We start from the raw sequence: 10,829 nt of genomic DNA, 5'->3' as shown, positions 1-10,829 counted from the left end.
CTGCTCTCCAGTGATTGAAGTGCCCGGGGTGGAGGGTGGGGGGATGGGGGAGTTGGGGGGTTGGGGGTTAGGGTTTTCAGTCCAGTTTCCGGGCTCCCAGCTTCATGGGCCCCTTGGTGGCCTTTTTCTCTGCCCGCTTGGCTTCCATTTCCCTCCGCCGTTCCTCACGCTTTTTCCGTGCCAGCTCCGCCTTCACCTGTCCTGGGATGGAAGGGAAGGATGACTGGGTTGAGCAGTCCCAGCACTCTGCTTCCAGCCCTGCCCTCCTCCCCCAGCCCTTCATGGGAACCACTCACTGCTCTCGGCCTCCAAGCCTTCCCAGTTGTCTTCACCCCAGGAATCTGGGTCTGGCCTGGGCTGAAAGGAAAATGGAGGCCAGAGTGGAGCTCGCTCCCAGCAGCAGTCCACCCCAAGCTGTGCGCTCCACAGGCCAGTACCTGGGCGTTGGGACGACCAGACAGGGCAGCAAAGGGGTCACTGGGCTCTGCACCGCCCCAGTTATACTCGCTGGCTAGCCGGGTGCCTTCTGGGGGTGGCTCCACACGGCTGGCCTCCTGCCAGCCCTGCTCCCAGGAGCCCTCAGCTTCCCAGCTGTTCCAGTCTGACTCCAGAGGTTTGTGCTCTGGGTGGCTGACCTGTGAGTAAACAATGGGAAGAGAGGTAGGCTAGTAGAGAGAAGAGCCCAACAGTGCTCCACATATATCCCCTGGCTGACCCAGCCCACCTGTCCAGCTCGGCTTCCCGGGCCCTTGACACTCCAGTCATCCTGCTGTGCCAACACCGATTCAGCTTCCTGCTGCAGAGAGGAGGAGAAAGGCATGACCAGCAATACTCTCAGCCCTCAAGAGGGCAAGTAGTGAGCCCCCCTTAGCCACGGCTCAGCTGCCCTTTTTTTTTTTTTTTTGGGGGGGGGGGGTTGGTTTTTTCGAGACAGGGTTTCTCCATGTAGTTTTGGTACTTGTCCTGGATCTCACTCTGTAGACCAGGCTGAACTCACAGAGATCCGCCTGGCTCTGCCTCCTGAGTGCTGGGGTTAAAGGCGTGCGCCTCCACCGCGACCCGGCTACCCTTTGGTTTTTTATTGTTTCTGAGACCTACCAACCCTCTCCTTTCTGACCCAGCTCTTGGGGACCCTAAAGTTGAATCGGGGCTCAGCGGCTGGTGCTGATCCATCATGACCATTCTGTGAAGTTCACCTACCAGGATGCCATGCAGATGAGGGCAGGCCCAACTCTAATCTGTGTACTCCCCTGAAGGGTGGCCTGTGGTCGAGCTGGGGTTCCCTGGTGAGATCTCCGCAGCCCCGCTCACCTCTAAGCTGCCCCAGTCCTCATCGTCCCATCTGTCCCCGGTGGCACTGTCTTCTGCTGTGTCCTCCTTGTCTTCTTCCTGTGTCTCCCAGTGGCCTGAGGTCATCGGGGTGTCGGGGGCAGGGGCTGGAGTAGGGTTTCCTGGGGAACAAAGAGTCTGAGCTCTCAGGGGATCTTGGGTAGAGGTTGCTAAGTGGCAATGAGTGAAGGAGAGGGGGTACCAGGGAGAGTGGCCAGACATCACCCCATCCTGTACGTTCCTGTCACTACATTAGGAGAGCGTGACAATAAGAGCTCTCGGCCCTCAGCCGCTGACGCAGTGGGCCTGGGGTACTCACCCTCTGGCCCTGGTCTCTGGGGCCCAGTGGTCTCAGACGGTAGAGGCGTGGGGTGAGCACGGATGAGCTTAGAGGTGAGTGAGGACACCCCAGTCACAGCCCAGCCTGCCCAGCTGGCTGCCGCTCCTCCTGTTCCAGGGCTGGATGCTGCGTGGACATCCTTCTCTGGATGACGAGAGACAAGCAGCATAGGCTTCACGGAGAGAGGATAGAAGGGCCAGATCTGCGACACGGTGGTCCACGGCAAACCCTCCCTTCTAGGCTCAGTCCTCTCAACTATGGAACAGGAAGCTGCTTGCTGGGGTTTTTTCAGCTTTCAGATGCTCCCATGGGATGGGACACCTCAGGGGACAGTAAAGGACATATAGCAAAGGGAAAGAGAACACAGTGTGGACCACTCACCTACTTCTGCCAGTTGGGTAGGATCCTCTGACACAGACTCCAATTTGGACAGGAAACTTCGGATGGTCTTAAAGGCCTGTGGAGTAGCAAGAAGCCAAGTTGGGTGCTCCAGGACTCCCAAGGGATTGCCAGGCCTCTGGGACACAGGCTATCCCTGAGCCCAACCCTGGGGTCTGCCTTGGCTGTGCCTTACCTGGTCCCGCACAGATTTCTCAGGGTCCACAGTAAGGCCGCAGAGCACAGGCAGGATCTTGTGGGCACAGTCATCCATCGAGTAGAGATTGTGTGTGGCAGCAAAGCCCAGGACGCCCGCAACCCGGGACGGTGCAAACGGGTCCTTAGTGGCCCGGCTGAAGGCAGAGGTGAGGACCCTGTGTCTAGTCTGAGAGCCCAGATTGAAAAGAGAAAGGATGCTTCAATGTACAGAATCAACAAGGGGCCCCAACTATAAGACCTTACTTCCCAGGACAGGGGCCATCCACTGGACTCAAGGTCTAAAAATGTGAATGTATCATTCATAATTTAAAAGAAGAGGGCTCTGGCCCTACACCTTGAGGCAGTGTGGAACCTTAATGATCCAAGAGAAGCCTAGGTACATATTTGTATTCTCTTCCTTTATTATTATTATTATTTTGGTTTTCCGAGACAGGGTTTCTCTGTGTGTAGCCTTAACTGTCCTGGAACTCACTCTGTAGACCAGGCTGGCCTGAAACTCACAGAGACCACCTGACTCTGCCTCCCTAGTGCTGGGACTAAAGGCGTGCGCCACCATGCCCAATTTTCATTCATTCTTGTTAAATATCCAGGCCTGGCAGAAGTTGAAGTTTATAGACCTCGGCTGAGGTGATGCGTGAAGACTTGGAATCAAGCAGACCTGGGTTCAGAACCCAGATCCACCACCTGACTATGTGCTCTACAGCTAACTCCACTTTGAGAAGCTGAGTCTCTGGAACAATGAGGACCCACACACATAGGCCTTGTAGCCTAAAAGGAGGCAGCTATCCTTCCACAGCTCTACAAGACACTCACACTAGCACTGAGGTAGGAGCCGATTTTGCCCAAGCAGACCGTGGTGTTGCAGCGGATGGGGCCCTGGTCGTCCTTGGCTTGCAGCCTTGCAAAGTGCTTCATCAGCTCCACATTGAGGTTGGTCTCGTTCAGCTTTGGGGCCAAGAGCAGCATGGACTGTGGAGCGGAGGGCACAGAAGGTATTGTGAGTGAGGGCAAGAATGGACTCGTGGGAGAGGGCACAGGCACCAGTGGGCTGTGGCTTTCAGCAGGGCAGTCTTTTTGGGAGGAGAAGGAAGGTCTTTTTGAGACAAGGTCTTGATATATCTCTGGCTGGCCTGAAACACCCTATGGAGACGAGGCTGGCCTACAACTCACAGCCATGCGTCTGCCTAAGCCCCTGAGTGTTGGTATTACAGGCATTACAGGTAATACATTACAGGTGTTACCATGTTGGCTGCTAGGTATTCGTATATTTAAAGTTACAAACCCTCCTGCCTATACTCCCCTTTCACTTTCTGATGAAATACACATCATCTGTGTATCATCTGCCAGGCCCATTGTCTGTCCCATTCAAGGACAGAAGGACTTGCTGTCTGTGTGTGCTGTGTCCCAGTAATGGGGCTAGGCAGGCACTGGGAGCTGCTCAGTGTCAGCTGAAAGTACATCAGGCTGAGTCCCCCAGATCCTTCCCTCTTTCAAAGCTGTACCCAGGGACTGGATTGGCAGCATGCATGCGTCTGGACCCTCCCACCACACCCACTGTCTCAAACCAAGGCCTATGTTCCAGAGAAACACTTCTCTATCTTGGGAGCCAAGAGATGGCCACTGCAGGCCTGACTCCACCCACCTTGACTGTCTGCTCCCGGATGGCAGGGTTGGTGTCCAGGAAGCCATGCACGACATGGGGGAAGATCTGGGTGTTGACTGTAGGCTCATCGAGGTATTGGATGAACTGCTCCATCTGTGGCCCAGGGTGGAGCATGAGAAGATGGCTGCATCCCCACCAAAGTCACAGGGCCACTCTGGCTTTGGGTGGTCCAGTGCAGACACTGGCCACCAGGTAGCCTCCTGAGCCCAGCTCATGTGCATGTCCTCAGGAGGAAAGTGCTTTTGACGGTTGGGCAGGGACTGGCTCCTGGTACATGGGAGTCACCAGTTCTTTCTGGCTCCTAAGAACCTTCTAACATAGAGGCTAACAATTTGTTGCTCCAGCTGTCCTGGGGCTGACAGGAGAAACTGTGTCCTGCTCTAGAGGAAGAGGACCTAAGTGACTGAGTCTGGAGAGTCCCAAGGCTACAAGAAGCCCTGGGACCAGCTCCACCTCCCGAGAGCTTTCCAGGCCCTTCACCTGTGTAACATTCATGGTAAGGGTTTCTGGGGTCCACCTGTCTAAGACTGGGGTGACTGGAACCAGGATAGGGTCTGGGAGGAGGACCTGGGCAGAAACTGGCTGAGACCTCTACCTGCTGGAGGAGGCGGATGCGCATGGCACGGTCAGTGGATGAGAACATCTTCACCACCACGGGGATGATCTTCTGCTGGTACTCTTCAGCACTGAGGAATTTTCCCACCTGAGGAAGGAGCAGGAAGAGGGTCTTGGCCACATCCACAGGGCTAGGGTAACTTCACAGGATTCCCTCAGCTTGTTTGAGCTCACTGCTGGCTTCCCAGGACAGGAATGAGGTAATGGTGAGGGGCTTGGAGAAGAGGAGGAAAGCCTCTGAAGCAAGGGCTCTATCAGCAAACCTCTGGCAGCACAGGGAATGTCCTTCCCAAGGGCTGGAAGTCCCCAGCCCCCCTCCCACTGGTCAGGTGGCCCTGGCCTGCTAAGTCATGAGGACACTGGGCTTGCGTTTACTCTGAATATGCTTCTCATCCAGAGCTGTATCCATCCAGGTCTCTGGATCCCACAGTTCCTGGCCCCATTTACCTTGAAGAGGGGTGTGAGGACCACAGCCCCAGCATTGCCAAACTCGAAGGCGGTCAGTAGCTGGGGCAACACCTTGTGCCGACAGAAATCTTCAGGAAACGAGTCTAGACTCTTGCTCAGCTCTTGGAAGAACTTCTGCTTCTCAGCTGGCTCTTTGATCTGGGGGAGCAAAGACAGGGTCGGGGGACAAACAGCCTCACCATGCACACTCCAGACTCAGGTGAGGGTGAGGGCTACCCCAGCCTGGAGGAACAGGGGCAATGTTATGGAGCCCAGCTCTCCACTTAAGGGGCGCTCATGGGCAGACTCTCCACCTGTAAAATGGCCTAACAACTCTACCACCGATTCGATCAGGAAATGTTCATAAACACTGCCAGCAGCCAGGTCTGACCATCCACACTGTGATGCCAGCACTAAAGAGGCTAAGGCAGGAAGACCTAGAGCTGGAGGCCAGCTTAGACCACAGAGTGAGTTCAAGGCCAGCCTAGGCTATACATTTAGACCCAGTGCCTGGCACACAGCCAGTGTCTTCTAGTGACCATCCTTGCTACCCCTGTCACTTAACCTGCAAGGTAGGCAACCACTGGAGAGATGAAACCCCTCATCAGCACGTCCTCTGCAGCTCACAACAACCCACACGAGGAAACTGAGGCTCAAAGCAGGAAGGATTGCACTTGGCTCCTTGCCTTGGCCTGGCTGGGCACACTGGGTGGAGTTCCCGGAGAACCATAGAAAAAGTCTGGGAACAGGCAGTCTGCCACCAGACCTGGGCCCAGACAGGCTCAACAGTCCATCCGTCTTCCCAGTACCCCCACCTGAGGCTGTAATACCCACAACACAAATTTCCTGAGCACATATTGAAAACTAAAACCTCTACACATAGCATCTCAAATAACCCTCACACAACTTTATGAGGCAGGATAGCATGTGTGTGCCCTCAGCAAGCAACAGACAAAGGAGAGCTTGTTTAAAGACACACAGCTAAGAAGTGGCTAGCACACCTCTGCAACCTTGCACACTTCAAAAACATGCTGTCACTCTCCCATTTACAAAAGAAGATGAGGGTAAAGGGTACCATGGCCATAAGCTGGGCATGGCAGCACATGCCTTCCCCACACTGAGGAGACCAAGGCAGGACTGAGGATTCAAGGCCAACTTGGGCTGCATAGTGAAGCCTTGTCTCAGGAAGAAGAAAAACCCACAAACCCACAGAGGTAGCTTGGCCCAGAACCAGTGACCATGGCCGAAGATGAGGAATACCGAGGTGGCTTAGTCCAGCACGGGAAGCAAGCTTTGACCCCAACACTGGGAAGGTAATGGGTATAGTTCAAAGAGCCCAAATTACAGCCAAGGTCACCCTTCCAGGGAGTCACAGTGGGTTCTCTTCACAGTCCACCCAACATGAAGAGGAGCCCCTGGTAACAAACTCCCACATTCTCCTAAGGGGTGAGGCAGAAACAGCTCATTTTCAGGGAACAGGTGGCCTGGCAGCTCAGCCATGTGAGGAGAACTCCATGTAACAACATCCTGCTGCCCCCACACTGGCCAGGAGACATCAGGGCTCAACAACTCCAGGTGCTTCCTCAAGATAAAAAACTTTGGTTCCAGGAAGGGTGGAGCATGTCTTTAGTCCCAATACTCAGGAAGGCAGAGGCAGGATGATCTCTGCAAGTTCAAGGCCAGCCTGGTCTACATAGTGAATTCCAGGATAGCCAAGGCTACACAGTGATACCCTGCCTCAAAAAAAGATACAGTCCTTTCTGCCCTACCCCAACTCTGTACTCTGCTCCTTCAAGGTCGGTAGCCTTCTGCCCAGCTCCTGATTCTCTGTGTCCCTGCCATGTAGCTGGGTCAGAGCAGAGCCTCGGTCCTTTGTCACTATGGTGCCCCTAAGAGCTGGTGGACGCTGTGACTCTCTCCCCTGCACAGATATATATGGGTGCTGAGATTCAGAGGTGAGGCAGAGGTGCCCCCTCCCCATGTGCTCTTCTCTCTCCTGGGACCATCTTCCCCAAGTCACCATCCAGATGGCTCCTACCTTTGAGTCTTTCAGGTCCCATCCCAATTCTCTTCTCTAAGGGGGAGCCTCAGAATACCCGGTCTTTTTCCTTCCAGCACTTACTCAGGGAGCATAGGTTTTCTCATTAACGTTTCCTGTCTCTCCTGTAATGAGAGCTCCCAAAGGTGGGGACCTGTTCTGTTTACTCCTTGCTGAGTCCTCGAGGGCAGGTTGACTCTCCTCCCTCCCCAGCACTTTGTGTGGCACCCATGAGCGACAGAGTAACAAGGCAGGTAAGGAGTTGCTGGAGTGACAGGGGCAGTCATTAAGCATCTGCTGTGAGTTCAACTCTACGCAGCAGCCCTCCCTATCTGCCTCCATGAGTGGATTCAACAACCAGAGATCAAAATGTCAGGAAAGAAGGCACTGTCTGTACCACACGCACACAGCCTACTTTTTCTTGCCATAATTTGCCCAAATATCACAGTTTAGTAACTATTTACACATCACATATATCATATAAGGTGCTAATAAGTTAGATACAGATAATTTAAACAATAGAGGAGGATAGGGTGGGATAATGGCTCAGTGGATGAAGTATTTCTGTGCAAACATGAGGACCTGGGTTCAAATACCTAACACCCATGTAAGAAGCTGGGCATAGCCCTACACACCTGCAACCCCAGTGCTATGGAGGTGGAGACAGAAGAATCACTGGAAATGACTGGCTCCAGGCTGAGTAAGACTGTGAGTACTGGGAATGAGTCATCTGGGGATAGAGCAGGACACCTGATACCCTCCTCTGGCCTCTGCATTAGCACATAGCCATGTCCACGTCCTTACACATGCATGTTAACATACACACAGGATCATGGGAGGATATAAATGATATGCCAATAATACAATGACATTCTTTATCAGGGACTAGAGCATCTGCCAGTTCTCAAGGGTCCCAGAGCCAATTCCCACTGTGCCGGTTAGTTTTCTGTCATCTGGGAAGAGGGGACCTCAACTGAGAAAATGCCTCCATCAGACTGCCTGTAGGGGCACTTTCCTGATTAGTGATTGATGCACGAGGGCCCACCGTGGGCAGTGACTCTTGTGCAGGTGCTCCCAGGCTATAATAAAAAAGCTAACTACAGCAAGCCAGTGAGCAGCCTTCTTCCATGGCCTCTGCTTGAGTTCCTGCCCTGACTTCCCTTCAGTACGGACTGTGATTTGTAAGCCAAAGAAACACTTTCCTCAACAACTTGCTTTTGGTCGTGGGGTCTCAGCACAATAGAAAGTAAACCAGGGCACTCACAGACACCAAGAAGGACTGTGCTATGCAAACTCTGCCCCAGGCTCCTGGAAAGGAGGCGTTTTGATCTGCTGAACTTCAGGCATGGAGCGTCACATGGGGAGAAGAGGCAAAGCCAGGGTTTGCACCCAAAGGACCTAACTCCTCTGCCCGTGCTTGTTTCCACACAATCCAAATGTGAGAGACGCCAAAACATAGGTAAGCGGCCATGGCAAAGAATATCAGGGAAGAGTGGAGCGCACCTGAATCTCTTCTAGGAAGAGGTTGGTCTCCACAAAGCGGTTGCTCATGAAGCCACCAGGTGCCCGGCAGTTCTGCAGGAAGCGAGCCGGGTTGGGACGGACTTTGGGGTTGGCTCCCACCAGCTCGCAGTAATGGGTCACCAGGGATTTGGGGATCTGCAGGAGAATGCTCCATGTCAGGGAAAGGGTGGTAGATGGTTGGCAATGAACAAGAGCCTGGAACAGACGAGGTAGGCAGGAGCTGGACACTTACCTTCCCGGGATTTCGCAGGGCAGCTGCCCGAGGTAGGGACCCATTGAAAACTTCCCAGATGAGGCAGCCCAGGCGCCACATATCTGCTGACCTGTGGCGGTAACCCAGAGCTGTTCAGGGCTCCCCTTTAGGTACCAGGCACCCAATGCATCACAGGCTCTGGCTGTGTCCCTGCACTGATCCCTCAGCCCCAAGCAGTTTGTTTCCTTCGCCCCATTTAACAAAGAAGCCAAAACTCAGAGAGCCTCCAACACACAGCTTTCAAATTCAGAGGCACCAAACACCTAAGGCTATGTCCACCTTGACCAACCACCCTCTTCCTGAGATGCTGGTTCCCTTGGCAGGCAGGTAGCAAAGGCCAGGGGCTTCCCAGCTAGTCTAGGGGCCTCCAGCGCAGGACAGATGAAGGCATAATGATCTCAGTCACCCACCACTTCTCTTTGACTGCTCTGCTACTGTTATCAGCCAACTCCGGGGGGTCATACTGCTCAAGCTCGGGGATCCCCTTGCTGGGTGGTCCCCCGCCGTTGCCCTGGGCTGAGTACATGTAGTCCAGACCCCCAAGTTTCCACTCGCCAGCCCTGTCCACAAAGACAGCGGCCATGCAGACATTATTGTGGATGAGGTTGCAGTCGTTGACCAGGAAGCTGAGGGCTTTCACGATCTGGTGCAGCCCCCATGACAGCTCCTGCTCCTTCAGGCCACCGGCTTCTGCCCGTGCCTTGAGGTATGCTCCCAGTGGGGTCACAGCCTCTGTCACGATGTGGAGGCACTTTTCTGTCTGGATAAGGAAAAGGGTATTAGGACACGGTTCCCGACGAGGAAGGGAAGACGAGGGACATGACCCGGAAAGAGGTAGTGGAGAAGATACCACATCTGAGGGTGTTGAAGCACTTGGGTACAAAGTGAGGGCCAGAGAACAGTGAGGTGGGCAGATCGGGCGACAGGTACCTCCAACCCATCGATATAGGCCAGGATGTTGGGGTGCCGGAGAGTTTTGAGGCGTTTGAAGGCAGCTTTGGCCACCTGGGTCTGCTCTTCAGCTCCCGGTTTCACATCATACACGAAGATGGACACCGCGCTGCCTGTGGCCTGGTGGAGGACACAGCAACCTGAGAGGCGCGGGCTAGGTGACCACTGCAACCTGCCTGGGCTTCACCTGCTCCGAGTCCGTCTCCAGAGCAGCGAAGGGACGCCAGTGGGTCTCGCCCCAGGACAGCTCTTAAGGAGCTGGCCAGGCCCACGTGACCCCCGTCCTGTCCGATTGTCCGTCCCTCGGTCCTTCCGCCCGCCACGTCGTCACTGCCCGCCCCGCTCCCAAGCCCGTTGCCGGGAGCCTCGGTCGCCACGTCAGGCCCGGCGCGACGCAGCGGTGCCGGCGTACAGACTAGGAAAGGCCGAGGTCGGCCGCGGCCTGCGGAGCAGCGCGGTACCTCACCTTTTTACGGCCGCGGTGCAGGGCCCAAGGCCCGGGCGGGCCGCTCTCGGGGGGCTCCGGACTCAGCTCGAACGGGAAGTCCCGGACCGGGTCCCGGGCAAAGAACCACATCGTCGCCGCCGCCGCGGGCTCGGGAGCCTCCACTCCGGGTCCTCCGGCCGCCCGAGCCGGGGCGGGGCGGACCGAGGGCGGGACCACTTTGGCCTGTGGGCGTGTTCTTGTGTGGGGGCGAGTCTTGGGCGGGGCCTCTGTGGGGCGGAGGCGGGGCTAAAGGCAGGCCTGTCGGACAAGGCGGAGCGAGCCCAAAAGTGTTGGGCTTCGGAGCCCCAACCAGCCCTCCACCGGCTCATCTCTGTGGCTGGTCACCTGCACGCTCTAAACTTGTGGCCTCGTATAGATTGAAAAATGGAGTGTGATGGAGAGTAGTGGGTGCAACAGTTGAAGGGTGAAGAGGGGACGGGGTCACAAAGGGAGCGTGGCAATAGATCCTTTCTAAGCAAGAGGGCGAGGTATGCGGAGATAGAAAAGAAAGGCTACCACGGATGGTCAGATGGGAAAGTAGGAGCAGTAAGGAGAATGGTTATCCCTAAGTCAGAAGCTCCTTCT

At 55.2% G+C, this 10,829-nt stretch overlaps 1 protein-coding gene across 2 annotated transcripts; it reads right to left on the bottom strand.

Annotated features, from left to right (window-relative positions):
• Positions 1–51: 51 nt before the first annotated feature.
• On the bottom strand, positions 52–10,623 carry Scyl1 (SCY1 like pseudokinase 1). Of its 2 annotated transcripts, none has more exons than XM_059262614.1 (17): positions 10,224–10,623; positions 9,737–9,877; positions 9,217–9,566; positions 8,786–8,876; positions 8,533–8,688; positions 4,992–5,150; positions 4,525–4,632; positions 3,909–4,022; positions 3,080–3,235; positions 2,244–2,432; positions 2,051–2,126; positions 1,649–1,813; positions 1,312–1,451; positions 725–796; positions 438–635; positions 297–357; positions 52–201 (listed from the first exon to the last, which is right to left on the bottom strand). In XM_059262614.1, the coding sequence occupies exons 1-17, from the start codon at positions 10,332–10,334 to the stop codon at positions 77–79; spliced, it is 2,412 nt and encodes an 803-aa protein (XP_059118597.1). In that variant the 5' UTR covers positions 10,335–10,623; the 3' UTR covers positions 52–76. The 2 variants fall into 2 exon arrangements, with proteins under 2 accessions (XP_059118597.1, XP_059118603.1); XM_059262620.1 differs by having other exon boundaries at positions 725–793.
• Between the last annotated feature and the right edge of the window lie 206 nt (positions 10,624–10,829).

Source organism: Peromyscus eremicus, chromosome 1 (assembly GCF_949786415.1).
Source record: "Peromyscus eremicus chromosome 1, PerEre_H2_v1, whole genome shotgun sequence".
NCBI classification, from domain to species: Eukaryota; Metazoa; Chordata; class Mammalia; order Rodentia; family Cricetidae; genus Peromyscus; species Peromyscus eremicus.
The sequence above is the reverse complement of the archived record's forward strand: the minus strand, read 5'-3'. Positions and strand labels throughout refer to the sequence as shown.